This window comes from Chanos chanos, chromosome 3 (genome assembly GCF_902362185.1).
Source record: "Chanos chanos chromosome 3, fChaCha1.1, whole genome shotgun sequence".
Taxonomy (NCBI): domain Eukaryota; kingdom Metazoa; phylum Chordata; class Actinopteri; order Gonorynchiformes; family Chanidae; genus Chanos; species Chanos chanos.
Genome location: NC_044497.1, coordinates 15031932 through 15052551, shown reverse-complemented (window position 1 = coordinate 15052551; position 20620 = coordinate 15031932). Strand labels below are relative to the sequence as shown.

At 42.1% G+C, this 20620-nt stretch overlaps 1 protein-coding gene across 1 annotated transcript in view; it reads left to right on the top strand.

Moving 5' to 3' along the window:
- The window catches only part of vav3 (vav guanine nucleotide exchange factor 3), a 58844-nt gene that overhangs the window by 27444 nt on the left and 10780 nt on the right, over positions 1-20620 (top strand). Inside the window, exons 3-20 of the mRNA XM_030768984.1 lie at positions 63-121; positions 234-299; positions 2075-2183; positions 2543-2635; positions 2949-3017; positions 3137-3240; positions 3349-3448; positions 3644-3739; positions 6477-6545; positions 7718-7804; positions 8285-8370; positions 8569-8701; positions 9600-9709; positions 11566-11667; positions 12687-12784; positions 15240-15247; positions 18446-18470; positions 19735-19868. Of these exons, the coding sequence (XP_030624844.1) occupies positions 63-121; positions 234-299; positions 2075-2183; positions 2543-2635; positions 2949-3017; positions 3137-3240; positions 3349-3448; positions 3644-3739; positions 6477-6545; positions 7718-7804; positions 8285-8370; positions 8569-8701; positions 9600-9709; positions 11566-11667; positions 12687-12784; positions 15240-15247; positions 18446-18470; positions 19735-19868 (1548 nt within the window). The remainder of the gene's footprint in view (positions 1-62; positions 122-233; positions 300-2074; positions 2184-2542; positions 2636-2948; positions 3018-3136; positions 3241-3348; positions 3449-3643; positions 3740-6476; positions 6546-7717; positions 7805-8284; positions 8371-8568; positions 8702-9599; positions 9710-11565; positions 11668-12686; positions 12785-15239; positions 15248-18445; positions 18471-19734; positions 19869-20620) is intronic.

Here is a 20620-nt window from a genome sequence, read left to right as displayed (position 1 = left end):
TGCTATGATAACTGTCTGCAGAGTGTAAATGTGTGTTTTTTTCTCTCTCTTTTTTATTTCAGGTTATGGACACACTGTCCAAACTCTCTCACACACCAGTTGCACAGCAAAATGGGATACGGTATGTCCTTAAAGAAAAGATGAGAAATGACTTTTGATTCAATTAACTTACTACATGAATGGAAACACTATGTTTTATACTTATTGTGTGTTTGTGGCTTTCTGTTTGAAAGGCCCTTTCCAACAGAGGAGAGTGTAGAAGATGAAGACATCTACAACCATTTAGAGGACTTGATAGAGTAAGAATAGCTCTCATGTACTACTTTGTGTCTTTTGTTGCTGATGGGAGTACAATGCCATTCAGTGATAAGGCCAATTCTACTCACTCTATTAACATAATTACTAATGCTTTATTGTGTCATATCATCAGCTATTGTATATTGACTTTGTGTTGGAATTAACACAATTCTTATTTTCTCTTTGTGAATGACAGCACTAAATGTTATGCAAAGAAATCAGTCTGAGCCCTATCTCACAGTATTATTTAAGAGTTTAGAGATATGAACTTAGCATATACTTCTCATCAAGACCTCGGTTTAAGACTTTTTCAATACGTGTTGCAGTCCAAAACTGCTGGCTTGATGGCTCTGTTAAAATTTTAAATTAAAAACATGTCAGGGTTGGTCTCAATTTGAGCCGGTGATTAAACACTTGCACATAAAATCTCTAGTATTCTTATCTGTACCTGGTCTTAGATCTGGTCAGTACATTCTGTGACCTCCATAATGCTAACCAGACAGTTAATAATCTGTTCACATGCCACTGCTCTCCCAGTACATGGTTTTGATACTAACAAGACTAGTCAGGGTACAGCACATAGCAAACACTCATTTCCTGCTCCAGGCTAAGGCATGTGGTCTGAGCCATTTTCCCTGGCCCTCACCTCCAACACACAGCACAGCTGCTAAGCTAATTGCTTGAGACGTGAGCTGTCAGAGTTAGCCTATGGCCTCGCTTAGCCTGTTTTCAGTGCTGCCAAATACGTGTGTGTTTACGTGTGAGCATGTGCATCTGTGTGTGTGTGTGTGTGTGTGTGTGTGTGTGTGTGTGTGTGTAAGTCTCGTCTGAGTTGACAGAACGTTGAGGCTAAAACAAACCCATCCATAAACATGGACGTTACAGTGGGCATTGATCCTAATGGAGGCCGTAGGCAGCGTTTGATTGGCTGTCTCCTGGCAGCCTACAGGATGAGTCTAAAGCTATTACAGGCTTCTCTTTTCACCGCCATGCCAAACTGCACGCTGACTGTCGACTCTCGCTGTAGCCTAGGGTTGTGTGTTTGTGTGTGTGTGTGTATGTGTGTGTGTGTGAGTGTGTGAGTGTGTATTTGTGTGTGTATGAGTGTGTGGACATCACTGACCCTCAGGATTTGTCACACCTTTATTTGATACGAAATGTTAGTGCAATATGTCCTATAGGTTCTCACACACAAACATGTGTAGGGGAACTTGGTTTTATGAAATAATTTGTTTTTGCATCAATACATATTGCAGTTACTCTCACACCCTTTTTGACAGCTGCCAGTTAGTGTAGCAGGCTGTCTTGTTTTCGCAATGGAACAGTGGAGTTATACTGATACCTGTCACATGTACAGACACAAACACATGGACACACACACACACACACACACACAAGCAAGTATACTATGTTAGTTGACTTCTGTTCTTGATGCACATGGCTAGCCTTTGTCTCTGTTTGCTCCTGGAATTTACTCTAGTATTCAGGGCATTCTGAGAAATGCTTGGTGTATAGCTATGATTAAAGATAGAAAATCTGGACTCAAGTCACACTAAAGAGGCCTGTAAACTTATAATGTCTTAACACTATACACTCATAGGTAAATACATATTCTAATTATTATAGCACAGATATAGTAATTTTGCTACCAAACAACTTGTCACTTTCCTCAATGCTAAATTGCTGTGAAGCAATAAATATGATGAAATCGAAGTGTAAGATGATGTGATATCTCAGCGTTTGTCACTGATGATGTCATGCATGTTGTCTTTTTCAGTGAGAATGGTGTGGAGGATGAGGAGGACCTGTATGACTGCGTGTATGATGACGATGAAGGTGGAGAGGTATACGAGGACTTAATGAAGACTGAGACTGGACCACCGCCGGTGAGTGAACTTCACAATTTTACCTGTAACTCTGCCAGGTAGACAGCTGCCATGTTTCAGTTCTACTCTTTGACTTAACAGCATGGCAGTTAGGACCTCTTTATGCTCCTTTTCACTTCACTCTATTCGCCGCAGTGCATGACTAAGATAGATAGAGTGAGAAAATGCCTAAGGGTGCTGCTTATGTGGTGAGAAGTCATCTGAGGTTGGATTTTTCATGCTCTCTCTCTCTCTCCCTCTCTCTCTCTCTCTCTCTCTTTGACCTTGCCCTCGGTTGTGGTCTTGACCTGCAGGCTGTTTGGGTTCAGTGTTGCATGTGCTTGGCTTTGATTGAACGACTGTGTCTGTTGTGATTACAGAAACAGGCAGAGACAGATATCAGGAGCTGTTGTCTGACCGAGATCAAACAGACAGAGGAGAAATACACTGAAACACTGGAATCCATAGAGAAAGTGAGTGAGGCCTTGCCCACTGTCCTGCATGATTTGCCCTTTGCCGTTTATATATTTAAGCACACTTCAACACTTCAGATAAAAGATGCTATTTGGGATGTTCTGCCTTGAATCACTCTCCAAAATGATAAATCATTCTCACGTTCAGATTTCTGTTTTCACCAGAAACTCAATAGTTTTCCAGCACTGTGATGTGGAGTTGAAATGGATATGTTCCAATTGTTCTGTAAATATTTACGTATATTTTCAGTAGACAATCAATGATTTGCCTTTTGTCTTAATTTGTTTTTCTTCTTTTTTTTCTTTTTCACAGTTCTTTATGCAGCCACTACGACAATACCTGTCCCCTGCGGAGATCCAGAAAGTGTTTGTGAACATTCCGGTAAGCTGCACAGATGGGAATACCTGAAATCTTCTGTATAAGAAAGGAAATAATACTAACTGGTAGAAACACATTAATTATTGATTTTAAATTGCCTGTCATGTGTCGTTGAACTACAGGACCTGGTGAAAGTACACAAGAGCCTTTTGGGGGAGGTGCAAGAGTCAGTTGAACAACACAATGCTCGAAACCTCTACCAAGTTTTCATCAATTATAAAGAGAGGTGATAATGCCTGAGCATGTTTTTGTACATGTATCTCTCTATTTTTCTTTCTAAATCTGCCTCTGTATTTTTGCTATCTTTACATACCACTATGCTTTGATTTTGTAGATTACTTATCTATGGGAGATACTGCAGTCTTGTGGAAACAGCCATTGCTGTTCTGGATACTATCAGTAAGGAAAAGGAGGATGTGAGGTTGAGATTAGAGGTAAGAAACTAAACTTCTCTCTCCAGATAGTATTAGGTGACATTAGAGAGTTTCACCTTAAGGTAAATGCTGCCCCCTAGTGAATGCTTAGGTCACAGCCTACAGTTATGTCTCTTTTTTTTCTATATGGTTTTACTGAAGTATTGAAATGGGTGACTGAAAACTGGATGACATTTTTATTGTAAATTATTTTAGGTTTGTTCAAAAAGAGCCAATAATGGAAAGTTTACACTGAGAGATCTCCTGGTTGTCCCCATGCAGAGGGTTTTGAAGTATCATCTACTACTTCAGGCAAGTTATGTTTTTCTATACATGTGTTCTGCTTTAGCCTTAAAGTATAAGTTTCATTTTTGCAGATTGCGTTCAGCTCTTTCGTTGGTTTGCTGATTAAAACATTACTTACTAACTGGTTTATAAGTTTATGTAATAGAAAAAAAAGTTGAAAATAACCCTCAAACGTATACTTGTGATATCAGTAATCTTTCCGAATTGTCCTCATATTGTTTACACAGTGTAGTGTATGTATCTGCACTTACCATCTCTATTCCACAAATTTCTTTGTCCTGAGCGGGACCTTATAAAACAAAAATTTGAGGAAGAATTTTTTTCTTAAAAGAGCTAGAACGGTTCACAAATTTTCATTTTATTCTCCGTCTCAGCAGTTCACTTATGTTGATGAATATATATCAGTACATCTTAATATCATTTACACTGTGATAGCCAGTGGCCATATACAAGCTAGATATAGGCTACTACATGAAGTACTTAAGACATGCTGGCTTCTAATCCCCAAGATACCATGAAATTTGCAGAACTACCATAATAAACAACTGAGTAACAAATACAGTTTTGCCCCTTTAACTGATGCTTTTACCTAAAGTGTCCTGCAGTTGTTGTTACTCTATGATAAAAGTCTTCCACCTCTTGAGCAACTTTCTGGTTAAGTACCTTGCTCTGGGTTATGTCAAGAATGAGTTATCATGTTTGGGGTGTAAACCTCCAAGGGTCTGGTTACTGGGCCAAGATCCTTACTGACAAACCATTATAGTCCAAGTGTGCTTTAGAACATCAGAAAATCCAGATATGGCTTGTAAATCATAGACTCCAATTCTTGGTATATGTAAAGTACACAAAACTAATGAACAACTGCACTACTGAAAGTGGCCACTGGGGGCAGTGTCCTCCACATTATCATTCTCTCGCAGCTTGTGCTGATGCACTGCTCTGTACATAAGGACTAACTCTGTTCTGTGTACACTATACATATATAGTCGGCTATGAATATTTCATGGGACATCTTTACTCCTCACATCTTCGGTCCAGTTTAAGTACTGCATGACCCAGCCATGCAAGTCTTCATAAAATAAACGAGTGTGTGAGAGAGAAAGTGGGCTTGAGCACGCAAGAAAAGCTGTGAATAGCGTGATGACTGCCCCACTGGTCCTGCTACTTGTGGGAACCAGTAGGGCTCCCACTGGAGAGGACTGTGAGAGTGTGACACTGTGTGTGTGTGGTTGTGTGTGTGTTTGTGTTTTAGTGTGCGTGACAGTAAGGTGGTCCATGGCATTGCACTCTCTCCCTCCCTGTCCATCTGGCCAGTTGTGGGACTGATTGATCTCAGAGGGGTGGGAAGGCAGTGGTGCGGTGTGTCATGTTGGTTACGCAGACAGCAAGGGCGGGAAAGGCTGTCTACTGCCCCTCTGCAGAGCAGGTTAGCGTGTGACAGGGCTCTCTCTGCTCTGCTGGAGGAGAGAGAGAGAGAGAGAGAGAGAGAGAGAGAGAGAGAGGCAGACAGACAGGGAGAGAGAGAGAGAGAGAGAGAGAGAGAGAGGCAGACAGACAGGGAGAGAGAGAGAGAGAGAGAGAGAAAGAGAGAGAGAGGCAGACAGAGAGAGAGAGACCATCAGAGAGATAGATAGATGCAGAGAGAGGCAGACAGAGTGACAGAGAATGAGACTGACAAACAGTGTAAGTTTTTTGGAAAAACCTTAATTCTACATGATGGGTGATGGGTGAGGATCGAGATTAGGTTCAGGGTTTAAAAAGTGATGAAAAGAGGGACAGAGAAAGGAGAGCTGAAGAGAACTGGGATTGTGATGGTAGCGGTTGCTTGTTGGTTGTCAGCACTATCTGGCAAGTCTTTGTCTCACTTCCTTCCTTTCTCTACTTATCTCTGCCTTTTCTCTCCTTCGTTTTTTTCCCCACTTCTGCCCCTCTCTTTCTCCCTCTCTTTCACTCTCTCTGTGTGAGGGCGCGTGAGTAAGGATGAAAAATACGCCAGTGTCCGCCTTGCTTGTGATAATAATGCACAGGTTCAGCTTGACTGACACAGGGGATTTGGCTTGTGCCGTGCGCCAATATATCTCACAGGCCAAAGGGAAGCCATTTATCTGGAGCTGTGGAAAGGACATGCATGCTACCCTTACTTATCCCTCAGTCCGGCCTAGATGTCTTGTTTACTCCTTCCAGGGAGCAGGGAAGCAATTTCAAGCTTGTGGGGAAAAAAAAGGAGAAAAAAAAAAAGGAAAAAAAAAAAAGTTTTATTTCTTATTTCAATTCTCAGTCCCCGATGCTGGTTAGGATTTCATTTTCAGGTGTGTGTGTGTGCTTGAGTGTGTCTGTGTGTGCCTCTGGTGTTTGTGTGCATGTCGAACCTGGTAATCACTTTGTTTATTTGTCCTTGCTTGTTTCGCTTGGTTTCAGCTGTATTAAATAAAGTATGGTTTTATGTCCCCAATGACTTAAGCCAAATGTGCTGTCAACAACTCTGGTAAACAATTCACATGTTACTGAGCACTAGCTAAGTGTCTGTCAGTGTGACTGACGCTCTAATTCCTCCATGTTTCTCTCTGTTCCCGCTTCAGTATCTGACAGGACTTGACTTAGCTCATCATGGCAACGCTAATTAGCTGATGAAAAGTGGGTTCTTAACAAGTTAAAAAAACAGAGTGATGCTTGTGTTCTTCATCTCTCTCTCTCTCTCTTTCTTTTTTCTTTTTTTTTTTTTTTTTTTTTGGTAATCTGACAGGAATTAGTCAAACACACGCATGATGCCACCGACAAGAACAATTTACGCACAGCACTGGACGCCATGAAGGTGAGTGGTTGGGGTGGGGGATTGACGCTAATGATGTGTGCTAGCTTCCCTTGTTTGGCTCGTGATTTAGCATTAGGCTCCACCTCAGCTGTCACAGAGGCCAGGATATTCAACATGCAGGATATGACGCATGCAGGAATACAACTACTGTGTTAATCAGATTGCATTTGATTCTTAATGTGTCACATTTTTTTTTTTAAATTAACGGCATAGGTCAATTCAGCGGATGGTGAATGATTTTCTATGTTTTAGTTTTGACTAAGAGGAAGTTGGTAACTGATAGCCTCTCTCTGTGATTGTCCTAAAACCATTCCCTGGAAGTTATTTAGAATCATGTCATACAGTGTCAGTAGCAATGCTGTATCACTGTTAGTATGGCAATTTTTAGTCTGTTCAGTAACGCTTAAAGTTCTTTCACTGGGTGATGAACATTCTCCCGTTCTCCTTGAGGAATACTAAAAAGAGGCTTTATTTTCTGCAGCCTGACAATGTTTTCAATGTAAAGAGATATCTTTACAAAAATCAGTGACCCCTCTTGATTCTTTAATGATCAAGATGGTGGGGGATGAATTTTGTCAGGTATGCGTCTTCTAATTGAGGTGAATCAAGCAATAGAGAGAAAGAGAGAGAGAGAGAGAGAGAGAGAGAGAGAGAGAGAGCAAAAGCATGGAGGGCTGTTATGATTTCATTTGGATGAATTAGCCACTTAGCATTGATTGGGGTATCAGGCTAACATGGTTAACCTCCTCAAGTGTTTTCGCTGCATGCCTCAACACCGCGAGAGCCTGCTGTTCTCTTCCACTGATTACCTCACACCCCATGATAAATGAGATTCTAAACAGCACTTCTGAAGTCCTCCAATTCTGTGTTTAGAATGAGATTAAAAAAAACAAAAAAAAAAAAACAACTTCTACTCTGTGCTCAACATGTTTTTCTTATTTTTTTGTACAGCTTGATGAAACGTGCTCAGAAACAGAAGAACTTATTGTGAATCAGGAAACTGAGCTCAGCTTTATATATCAATAAGGAAACCCTTATGAAGAATAGATGATTGTTTTTAGGATTTGCTGGAACTGCATCGGAGTAAAAACACTTCCTTATGTGTAAGCTGGCCCAGAGTATGACCCTTTCATGATTTGACAGGTTCATTTGTTTGTGTCACCTGTATGTAGGACCTGGCTCAGTATGTTAACGAGGTCAAAAGAGACAACGAAACTCTTCGCGAGATTGACCAGTATCAGAAATCCATTGAAAACCTGGTAAGTCACAGCTAATGCAGTTCTGTCCCTGAAACATTTGCAGATTCACAAACAAAGGCAGATTGACAAAACCATATCCTATGCTTTGCAGTTCTGTCCCTGAAACATTTGCAGATTCACAAACAAAGGCAGATTGACAAAACCATATCCTATGCTCGTTGTGTTCAATTTAAACTGTGCGTGTTAATGTGCCAATCTGTTACCACTGTCTTAATCCAGTATGGTGCATAGCCTCTACACAGAGCCTATGTTTGAGATAAGGTCTAACGATTAACCACCAATTTAGCTGGAGTAGTGTGAATGCAGAGTCATTACAGTGAGCTTTGCCTCTTTTGTTGGACATCTTTTTCACGTTTGAGAATACAGATTCTTTTGTTGTTTTGCTGTTGGTGAATTGACCCCACTGTGCAACACTTCAAGCCAAGATCTCTTCTGTTTCTTTTTTTTTTTTTTTTCCTTGTCTGTATTATCTTTCTGCAGAATCAGCCCCTTCGAAATTATGGGCGGCCAAAAGGTGACGGGGAAGTTCGAGTAATTTCTGTCGACAAACGAGCCAAACAAGATAGGTGAGATTATCTCTCTGTCTAAAATGTTCACCTGTTAAAAACTGCTCCGTTCTGAAACGTTGCCAGGTTATATCTCTTTTTAGTGGCCCAAAGGTTGAAGAGGAGTGGTTTGCAAGTGTGCCGTCTTCTTTTTTTCTTTCTTTTTTTTTTTCCTTTCTTGTTTTCTGACTTTTTTTTTTTTCATTTCTGACTCTGCAGACACATTTTTCTCTTTGACGCGGCCGTGATCGTTTGCAAAAGACGTGGAGACATCTACGAAATGAAGGAAATGATCGACCTCCACAGTTTCAAAATCACCAACAACCCCACCTCAGACAGAGAGAACAGAAAGGTGCGCAGAAGTTCAGGCCCTAATGGCTGTTATCTGCATTTTACAGTGTGCTGATGGCTTTATGTGAGCGAGACGAACGTACAGACACAGCGAGCGTGCCTGCCTCACCGTAATCGTTCAAAGCTTTTTTTTTTTTTTTTCGCCTTAGCAGCCAAACAGCTATCATGCCCACAGATGGTGTTCCTTATTAAACATTGTCTGGAGCCTGAAAGCAAACATAGTCAAACAAATCAGGCAGGACTAAATGAGAAAACATGATGTCATTTGTATTGAGGCATGCTGTACTGCCAGGGGCGTATTCACTCGCCAGATAATGCTGTAAATAGGAGTTGTCATTTAAAAAAAACGTGATCAAATTCATCCACTGCAAAAAAAAAAAAAAAGGATCTTTTCAAAGATTGATTAATAAATAAGGGAAGAGTGTTTATAGCTAGCGTGCATACATGTTTCTGTTTAATGCGAATGTAGAAATATGCATGCTTGTAGGTAGGTACATTTATGTGTACATTTGTACACGTGTATGCATGCACGCGTACGCACACGCACAGTCACACTCATACACACACACACACACACACACAAACACACTGTGTATAGCAGCTTTAGAGGCCCTGCGTGACACAAACACTGTAAGATAAATGAGACTGCCACATGCAGACCTGGTTAATGGGTCTTTAGCATTGCTTTATAAATGGACCCATCCCCTGTCTCCCTGACCCCTGTTGTAGGACATTCCAGAGGGCTTGATGCGGTCTGATCTCTGCTAGGCTGGCTAAACGCAGGTCCTGTGATGTGGATAATCAGGGTGATTAAAAGGGGATGGGTCATCGTGTCTTTGACTGACTGTGTCACAGCGGTTGCATAAGTGACCCTCTCTCTGCGTGTATTTCTTTTGCAGTGGTCCTACGGATTCTACCTCACACATAACCAGGGACAGGCTGGCTTTGAGTTCTTCTTCAAGACTAAGGAGTTGAAGAAGAAATGGCTAGAACAGTTCGGCATGGCCATGTGAGTGTTTGTGTGTGTGTGTGTGTGTGTGTGTGTATGTGTGTGTTTTTAACTTTCTGTTCAGTTATCTGGTTGCACTTTGGTGTGTGTGAGCACTTGTGTGTGTACGTGTTTGTAGGTCTGCTTGTGTGTGCAACTTGTGTTTGCACTTATGTATATGTGTGTGAGTGTAAAAGGCGTGTTTGTCTTTTTATATACAGTATTCGCTCTGGAGCATTGAACTGTGTCTTACCTCACTTGTTTTTCAGGTTTGTGCGTGTCTTGTATGATTATCACAGCTGTCAACTCTCCTGACACTAGACACAAAGACATAATCAAACATCAAGGGGTTGTCATGGTTCCTTTCCAATAGCTGCAAGTCTAAGGTTTCATTTTGAACCTGAGCTGTGTACACACCCGGATTGAGGTCATGCTTGCTTAGCAAAGCACTTGTGCAATAGAGCAAGTCTCAGAACATGATGTTTTCTTGAGTTATTAAAAAAAAAAAACAGAGAGAAAGTGTGTCTAAGAATTTCCCTCATGTACCTAATGGGTAAAGTTCAGCCCTGCTGGAACAAGAGGATGAAAAGAATGATCTGTAGAAACTGAAACAAAGCCCTTTCCCTCAAACATTACGGGTTTTAGCTTCACAAATGATTAAATATGCCCTTTTTGATTGCTGTACTGGCACATAGTGGAAATCTGGAACAGTAACAGTGAGCAAGAGAGAGAGAGAGAAACTAAAAGGGAGAAGAAGAGCGTATGACGCACCCACGCACCAAACAATTAAACCTCTAGTAGTTTACTCACCCTATAAAAGAATACAAAATAAGCAAATAAATAAAGAACAACAGCAGAAAAGGGAAAAACTAGATGCAGAGAGAGTGAGAGAGAGAGAGCAGAGTAGGGATTGTGATAGAGGAGTAAACTCACCACATAATATTTTCAAGGCAGACGAAAGAGGTCTGATATTTGTAAATACATTGAGCGCAACAAATAGACTTAGTTTACAGCAGGGGGTATAGCTATGGCCATGAAGGAGAGAATAGAAGCAAAATCAAGGCAATCAGATTCACGCAGAGAGGGAGGGAGAGAGTGAGGGAGAGTGTCACAGACATATCCATAGCTACAGCACTGGGTAGAGAAAAAAAAAAAGAAAAGTGGAATAGCGAAGAGAGGGGAAAAGAAAAAGCACAATGTCACGGAAAACGTGGGAGTGAAAAAAAAAAGAAAGAAAGAAAGAAAGAAATGAGGCAGGGTTGATTAATTTTTGGAAATTAATGAGTTTGGAGTAGAGTGAAAAGAGGAGCATTCATTCATTTTGGAAGCCAATCAGTAAGTCTGCTTGCTCCCCTGGTGAGAGTGTGTAATGATGTTTTCTCCCCTCTCTCCTGTTTGGACCCTACCTGCCTACGTGGGCAGACTGAAGCACCATTCTCCTTTATGCTTACAGACTGCAAATGACACTCCAAACCCAAACCCGGGGAGTCTCTGACCTGCCTATCAATCAAATCTTTTATTCATTCTGTCTATTTATTTGGGCCTCGCTTTGTGCTTTAACAGCTCTATGGGGAAGAAAGACTGATATGCATTTATGCAAAGATCCCTGTTGATCCAATGTAGAGTAATACTGTGGCAAAGAGCAGGCTCTGAGCTTCACATTTCAGTTACAGTTTTGTGCTATAACTGTAAAGTGTATTTGTCTAATTTTTTTTTTTTTTTTTTGGTTGTAACTTGTAAATTGGGAGCAGTTCCTGGATGGATTTCAGGAATGGGCATGAATGCCTGGACAGGGGATGACTAACCGTGTTTGTGTGTGCTGTAGGTATATAAAGACTTTTCTCTCTCTCTCTGCCTCTCTCTCATTCTCTCCACAGATCGAACATTCGGCCTGAGAACGGCAACTATAACTTCCACGACTTCCACATGCACACCTTTGAAAAGATCACCTCCTGCAGCTCTTGTAACATGCTGCTCAGGTATGCCAATCAGATCGCATCATATGAACCATGTGACACCACAGTGACATCCAGTGTGCCCATAAAGAAGACACATACCAGACATATAGCACTAAATGCACTCATGACTAAATCCCCCTTAGTCAACATACTAAACCTTCATATACAGACATAGATACAGACTGTATATCGGTATGCATTTGTGAACAATAAATCCGTTTATAGATTTCAAAATAGATATTGATTTACAGAATGGGTTATGGTCTGCAGATATAATTCCCTGTTTTAGTTTCCAACCGTATTGTGTGCTGCATCTGCTCCAGTATGTTGGGTTAATATAGGGTAGGGAGTTGACGGAGGAGATGCTGTCTTTCTCTTCTCTCCCTCCTCACTGTCAGAGGAGCTGTCAGAGACAGATCACCGCCTAGACTGTGATCATCACTTAAATGATCAGAGGAAAAAGTGTGGCCAGTGATGGATGGAGGCGATGGAGAATTAGGGCGGCTGTTGACAAACGCGGATGCGACCGCTGCTAGAGGAAGACGATCTCGCATTGCACCGCGGGCGTCTGCCTGTGTCTGTGTGTGTGTGTGTGTGTGTGCGCGCGCGTGTGGTATCGTGTTGGCGCGCAGAACTTTGCCCGGTGTTCGGCAGCTGTTTAAAAAAAAAAAAAGAAAAGAAAGAATGCGGCTGGCTTCACGGCGTGTTGAGTTTTACATCATTTTAATGAGCGCCTTTGGAACGGTTATGTAAAAGGAAAATAACGCTTCAGGCACATTGGGTCTGTGCAGTGTTAGAGAGACAGAGCAAGAGAAAGAAAGATGGGTGGTGGATGAGTTGACCTCAGTCTGAAAGCTTTAGTCGACAAGACGCGTCCCTGTCGCTCAGCCATCATCATGTTTTCTTCCTCTTCTTCTCCTCATCCTCATTTCCACCCTCCCGCTTAACCTTTATCTACTGAGAGCTAGAGCCTTACAGTGAATGTCATCTGTTTTTCCTCTCTCTCTCTCTCTCTCTCTCTCTCTCTCTCTCTTCTCCAGGGGAATCTTTAACCAGGGCTACCTGTGCTCCAAATGTGGTGCAGGTGCCCATAAAGAGTGTTTGGGCAGATTGGGGACCTGTGGGAAAACAAACACAGGTGAGGACCTTTCTGTATTTCTCTCTCACTCTCTCTCTCTCCCTCTCTCTCTCTCTCTCTCTCTCTCTCTCTCTCTCCCTCTCCGCCCCTCTCCCTCTCTCTTTTTCCCTCCAAAGCACAGGCAGACATACTGTATCACAGCATACCACACAAAAATGTCCTTGCTGCCACATAAACCTATTGCGGTATGTGGCATAAGTCATCGTGGATATTTTAATATCTGACTTTTCCCCGGCGTGTGTGTGTGCACGGTGTGAAAAAAAACGTATATGTATATATTTAGGGTGCTGGGGCTGTACTCTTTGCTTCACTGCGCTGAGGCATTGTAAGCAGCCCTGTGGTCCTGAGATGTTAAATGTGCTCATGTGTCAGCGTGGCATGTAAACACAATGCAGGCTAATGGTGAAACAGCTACTCTGCCATAACAGCCCGGTCATTGTGCGTAACTCTGTGATAACACACTCAGTCTGACAGAGATGCATGTGTGTGCGTGTGTGCGTGCGTGTGTGCGTGTGTATGTGTTTACAGACAAACAGGTCTGACAGGCTAATCGCAGTAATGACATGTTTGTCTGAGTGTGTGTAGTCTATTTTGGTTTGAGTGGGTGTTGTGTGTGTGTTTATCTTTACACGTTTGTTGTTGTGTGTACTTATTTATGAGAGTACATGTATTTGTATTTGCATGTGTGTATGTGTGTGTTTTTGTATCCGTATGTCTGAGTGTGTGTAAGTATTTCTGTGTGTATTACTTTGTGTGTTTGTGCATTTTGTGTGTGTGTGTGTGTGTATTTCTGTATGTTTTTTTGTGTGTTTGTGCATGTTCATGTATGTGTGTATGTGTATGTGTGTGTACATGCTTGTGCGTATGTATTTCTGTGTGTATTTCTTTGTGTGCTTGTGTATGTTTATATATGTGTGTGTGTGTGTGTATATGTATGTGGGTGTGTGTATGTGTCTGTGTGTGTGTGTGTATGTGTGCATGTGTGTGTGTACAGACAGCAGTGTGATGCCTGCTCTCATAGGTCCTGGCATCAGTCACTGGGCTTTTGTGAATCCACAGTAATATCCCTGCTGCCTGGCCCAGCTGGGCCCCTCATGGCCTGACTTGATTAGGCCCTATCGGTGGGGGGCTGCTGAGATGCCAAGAGACAGCCGCGTCTCCCAGAATTACCCGCCTCATAACTCTGCTTTCAATACCCCACTTTACCTCAGTCCAATACTGCTCTCACAATAATGCCAAAAATGCATAAGTGTTCATAAAAAGGTGACACAGCAGTCTATCATACTGTACTCGAGTAACTCAAATATGCTGGGGGGTAAAAATGTGCACCATCTCGCTTAACTTTTTCCCTTTCCTCCTTTTCTTAGTTGAAAATTCTAGAAAATCTCTTGCACACTAATAACCTCCAGTGCTGCTGAACCTGAACCTGAACCTGTTGTGAATTTGCTCCAGCCTTTGGGTGCTGGACATCATGTTTCATAAACACACACAGGTCGTCACGGGGCTGTTATTTCAACTCTGCATTATTGTTGTTTACAATGCACCAGGTTCCTTGTCCCCCCCCCCCCCCCACTCCCTTCTCTCTCTCTCTCTCTTTGTTATTGGCCTGTGAAGTGCACATTCTTACAGAAGAAACAAAGTTCACTGTAAAGCAGGCTGCCAGAAGAAAGGGGTTGGCTTGACTGTCTGAGAGGAGCCAATGAGCTCGATTCCAAGAGCAGAGTTCTGGTTAGGCCCGCCCACTCAGTCATTTACTCTTGGCAGCTGTCAGCTACCTGGAACAGAGCAAAACAATTCTTAAGAAAAAAAAAAACCAAGCACAAAGCCGAGAGCAGACGCTGTACACACCTCACTCTAATGAAAGCTGCCTTCGAGCGTGTGTGTATACTGTTTTGGTAACTTTATGTCTGTGTGTGTTAGATGAGAAAGAAATCATACTAACCATGCCTGTCTTCAACTTCTTTGCAGAATCTGGCGGATTCAGAGCACAGGTGAGAAAGATATGACTTAGTTCATAAAACTTTTACCACACGTCTGCTTTGTGCTGCAAGAACTGGGTGATCGATTTGTTTTATATTACTTCTTACTGAGAGCAATATGTAACTTGATGTTGGTCATATGCGAAGAATGATTCCTCACTCCTCATTTATTCCTCATTTTTTGTATTTCTTGTGTTTTTGTGCTGAGTATATAGGGCACTAGATACCTATGACCAGTATTACACACACTTACTACATTCTGAACTTCTGCATGTAGGGCATTGTGAGCTACTGCTAGACTCTCAGCCAAAAGGATAAAGGACAATATGCATTTTATATATACATCATGCAGATTCATTTCTATTAATTAGCTTAGTCTGTGCAGGAACTACCTGTAGCATCAGTGACAGTACTTCAATATGAAATATATAAATAAAAATGAACAGAAACTAGTTCATTCAGTTTAATGCATTTAGGTTCAGTGGTATTAATGTTACATAGTCTATATAATAAATACCTGCAGAGCTGATATCACTCCCAAGATATGGTCTATGTAAGATAAACATACAGGTTAACTCATATTGGTGGAGCTGGGTTTATTCAGTTGATGCATGGAGATTTGATGCTTGAGGGTGGAACGGAGTGATAGTCATGGTTTAAATATACATTCCAGGATTATATATTAAATTACCTACATGCCATGTGCATAGTAAACTGATATGCAATACATTTGCCCTTGCTGTAGTCTATTACTGTTTGCGTGTGCAATAGTGCATGTATGGATGGATGCATACGACAGAGAAAAGCCGGCAGAGGGATATACATGCATCACTGTATGATACATGAGACTGTGAATAAGACATTTGAAAGAGGTTTGAGTTAGAGTTTCCATCTGTAATACTAATCAATTCATAATGCTCAAACTGCTTTCTGCAGTATTGACCGAGCCTCTTATGGACTTCTGTATCTGTGTTCTTCTATAGATCATATGTTCATTTACTTTCATTTCAGGAGCGATCTGGGCATGTTCGACGGTCAGATCCAGGTGAGTTAACATTGCCTGCAAGCACTCACTCACACACACACACACACACACACACACACACACACACACACACACACATACATGCAGGCCAGTGTTATATGGCGTGACGGGTAGTCTTACACTTGTCCACACGTAGCATCCACTTCTCCACCTCCATGTTGTTTGTAAAGGTTTCATGAAGTACAGCAAACTCTCCAATTTCAGAGCACTCAGAGTGGTATAAAAGCATCATAAATCTGTGCTGCTGTCTCTCCGTCGACCATCAGGAAGCCCTCCTCTACTCACACTGCATTGAAATGAATGGTTTGGGTCTTGGTGGTTTCATAAGTGTTCTAGCAGAATCCTGTGAACAGGCAGAGCTGGCAGTGTGTATGGTTGTTTTGGATGGTGTTGCATAAGGCTGAATTTCTATGGTTACCTAAACTGATTTATGCCCTCAGGGGGCAAGCCCCTGCACGTTCCTCAGAGATCGAAAAAGCTACGAGAGAAAACAACGCAGTGTACTAAAGCATTTAACCTCACGTGGCTTATCTAATTCAAACACTGAAAGGGGTTAAACCCAGTTATCCTTTCCCACGAGTACTAGACGGCGGTCTCAACGTATGGAACCAAATTGTTAACGGCTTCAAACCATTATCTTGCGTCTACGTACACATTACATTCACATACGCTTCAGAGTTTTTTTTTCTCTGCCTCGGATACAGATAACCTAAACATGCGGGTGTTTCTTCAGAAAGGTGGTTTTCTTTTTTCCAGAGTGTTTTTTTTCTGGACTTTAATGCAAAGTTAAAGATTTAACAAGGCATTCTGGCTCTATCTGAGGTACAAAGACAAGTTGTGATGTATGTTTCATGTGTTAGGCCCTGTTCGCTGCATGGGTTTCATTTTCTACTCGATTTTTCTGAATTAAGCGCTTAATTTCAAAGCGAATGCAATGCTGTGTGATATGAGACATCACAAGGTCTAGATTGCTTCTGTGTCTTTTGTATTTTTTGACATGTGTAAGGCCAACTTTGGTGCAACACAAGTAAACATGAGCAGAAAACACATTTAAACAGCACTAGTTGTTTTGACAGCTCTTTGATGTGAGCTCCGAGCAAGTTCCGCATGTTTATTTTTGTCGTAATGTTCCTCTCGACACCAACGTGAAAAGCCCTGTTACTTTATTCCAGTTCGTTATCTCTTGTTTGATATTTCTTTAATTCCACTGTCAAACAATAGTTTTCCAGTTTTGCTCCAGAATATTCATCGCCATATCAGTTGCAGTTTTGGACATTCGGAGAGCAAAAATTGTGCGACAGATGGATTCTTGCCAGTCTCACTCTATCTGACTTGACACTTACTTTTGTGTTCTCCAGGGTACATTTAAAAAAAAACAAACAAAAAAAAAACAACTTGTTGTTTAAAGCACCTGTCTTTGGTAACCGAGATGTAGCCTAGCTCTTACTCACAGTATATTATTAACAAAATTACTGGTAAAATTTTTGTCCGACAAGAGAAAAATAGACATTGGTGGTATACAGGGAAACCCAGACATCCAAAAATGCACCACAGTTGTGAACTGTTTGGCCTGAAAATTTAATGCTGATAGTGACAGACGTCAAGCATACCTCCAGCCTTTGTCTTCCTTTTGTTTGACATTGAGTTCATTGATGTCAGGTGATGAAGGACTGTTACAGACTTACGAAGCTGTAAGACATTACTCCGGCGCCGACAGTAACACTTCCCCTGTTTTTTGTGTTAAGGGTTTCATGAATAGTTGAGATAAATAAAATCTGCCTGAATGGTAAAACAGGTCATTCCGTACTGTAGTTTCCTGCAGTTGCCCCCTACATTACTCTGGTGTCGGGGATCTCCATTAATTGGGTGTGTTTGCGAAGAGCACAGGAGATGCTTAATGGTTCTATAAAACGTTTGGATTTAGAAAGTTCTTATTCCTTAAAATCTTTGAAAAGATGTTGAATGTTTGCCAAGTGCTTTCCAGGTGAGAGTAGTTTCTCTTAATTCTGACCACAGTGGCAGCTGAAAGGACATTTCAGTCTATCTGCAAAAAGACTGACTTGCCCTCCCTCCGGTTCAATAATTTTAATTGAATTCTTATTCATTTCTCTACTGGTTCTCTCTGTCTTTCTCTCACCTCCTCTTCTCTCTCTCTATCTCTTAGCTCAGCTCAAGTTTTAGACATTTTTTTCCCTCTCTCCTCCTCTACTTTCTCTTTCTTTCTCTCTGTCTTTCAATCCTGTTTTATTTTTAGTCCTTTTTTCTATTTCTTTCATTCCTCCTCTGCTTTCTCTTTCTGTTTTCTTAATTTCTCTCTCATCCTTTCATTTCCATGCCTTCTCATTTTAAGACATTTGGCTCTCAGTGGTCTAGCACTCCAAGGATCTTTTTTTTTTTACAGGAGTGTTCTCTGAGAGAAAGAAAGAAAGAAAGAGAGAAAGAAAGAAAGAAAGAAAGAAAGAAAGAAAGAAAGAAAGAGACAGTCTTTTTGTGCTTACTGCCGGAGCTCTTTGTCTTCCCGCTTAAAGACGTTAGGGTTTTCATTGTGAGCCCCAAAGAGTCTCCCTGAGCGAGCTGTATCCTTAGGCTGCCGTCTCTGTCTTTTAAAGCCGACTTCAAAGCGGCCAGCTGTGCTAGCGGACTGAGGCGAAGGCCAGAGACCCAACGCAGACTGGGCTCTTGTGCTCAGGGCTTAAGGAGCGGAGCGATGGCCATGGCAGTGGCTGCTCCACAACTTTTCACAAAGTCTCCCCAGACCTCTCATCTTCAGACGGCAGAGAAACACATGGACACGCTCTCACCCAGCTGAGACTCTCAGCACTGTCCATTCTGCTCAGCACAATCACAGATACACACACACACACACACACACACTCATACACACACTCATACGCATGTGTACACACATGCGCGCACACACTCATACACGTATCCACGTATACATACACACATATGCACACAATATGCACACAAACACACATATACTCGTACACACACACAGAAACATAACTTCTGGCGTGAGCATTAATTCTCATTTCAGTACATGTTCAGCAGCTCATTCAGCACAGTTTTTACCCAGCTTTGGGAGCCCAGTGAGCCCAATTACCATAATTACTCTAAAAAAACCCATCTCTCCATTGGGTAATTAGGGTAATTTCCACAGCCACACAGCTGACGTTTCACGGTCAGTCTCTATACGCTCTAGTCCGGGGGCAAGAAATGAGTAATGAAAACAAATAGGAGCTTTGGTACAGGAACTGCAACTGAGGGAGACGAAAAATGCTTGGAGTGCTGCTTGTGGGGCTGTGTGCGGTCGTGTGTGTGTGTGTGTGTGTGTGTGTGTTTGTGTGTGTGTGTGTGTGTGGGTGTGTTACTCACTCAACTCCAACAAGGCAGATAGAGAGTGCGAGTCACCCTACTTTTGACTGCCATTATAGAGACTCATTACAAACTCTTGTACTATTGTTGAAGTGAATGAGCCACTGTGTCTGTTAGCACAAAGAGGTGAGATTAGCGCGTGCTTCCCACACCTTAACAGGTCAAAGATAAGACTCATGGCTGAGACTGGGCAGAGCTGTGGCGTGCAGAGGGGTGGCATGACTGACGGACGTGGAGTGTGCCCGGCTGGATTTTATGTCAGTCGAGTCGTGTCCGGCCGTCTGCCTCGCCGGAAACGTCAGAACTAGCTCATCAGGCGAAGTGGTAATGAAAGTGTGTCGCGTGTGTCAGAGGTCCCTTTGTTGTTAAATGCAGTTTTTCTTCTCGTTGTCACAGGCATAAACACACATTAGCACGTTCGTTTCCTTGATCTTTCTCCTTCGTTCTCTGTTTTTTTCCTTCTTGCTTTCAACAATTATCTTTCTTTCTCAGTCATGCCCACAAAAACATAAACACAGACACTTATCAGAATTCTGTCTGATTTCTCTCAGGCTTCCCAAAGATGCTGGTTATCAGGAATTACTATGGCGTGCCCAGCCCCATGTGTGGACCACCCTTAAACATCCAGATGAATGACATCATTGAAGTGATGAGTGCTGATCTCCACAGCTCCTGGTGGCAGGTGAGAACTAACTCTCTCTCTCCTTTCCCTCTATCATGTCCTCTTCCTTCCTTAGTTCCAGAGAATGACCAGAGAGATCGACAGAGAGAGAGAGAGAGAGAGAGAGAGAGAGAGAGTGGTAGGATAAGGATTGTGTCGTCTCCAAAAGCAATCTATTATGGCAGCTTACTTGGCATCAATCAACTGCCTTTGCCATGGCGACATGTTCTGCTAGCAAGTCAAGCCATGCCAAACGGGACAGGCTGTGAAACAGTGGTTAATCCACCCTTTGTGTCAATATTCAAGAGCTGTTGATGCAAGCTGTGAATTTCAGTGAGAATTTTCAGTGACTTGTAAACACTGCACACACTGTGGTGCATGTCCGTGTGTGACGGAGTAAGAAGCCAAGACAACATGTTCTTATTTTTGTCACATCCTGACTCAGAGGGAAGTTACATCGCAAGCAGATACTCCAAAAGATAAACACAAGGATACTTAGACTCCAACCCACACTACACACAACAAGATACAGCTTAATGACTGGCACTCCTTCCCAAAACAATCTAGCCAGTCGGGGAGCATGCCAGCTTTGCGTGGGTGTCTTAAATCGCCCCTGAATGCTTATTCTCGCACACAAGCAGGAGGAGGTGATGAAATCAACGCTGCACAAAGACCCATGGCCTAGCCAGACGTTTCATAGCCCACTATCTTTTTGCCTTCTGACAGCAAGAGACTGCTATTTTTACCATCTTATTCTGGCCACTTCATTGTTG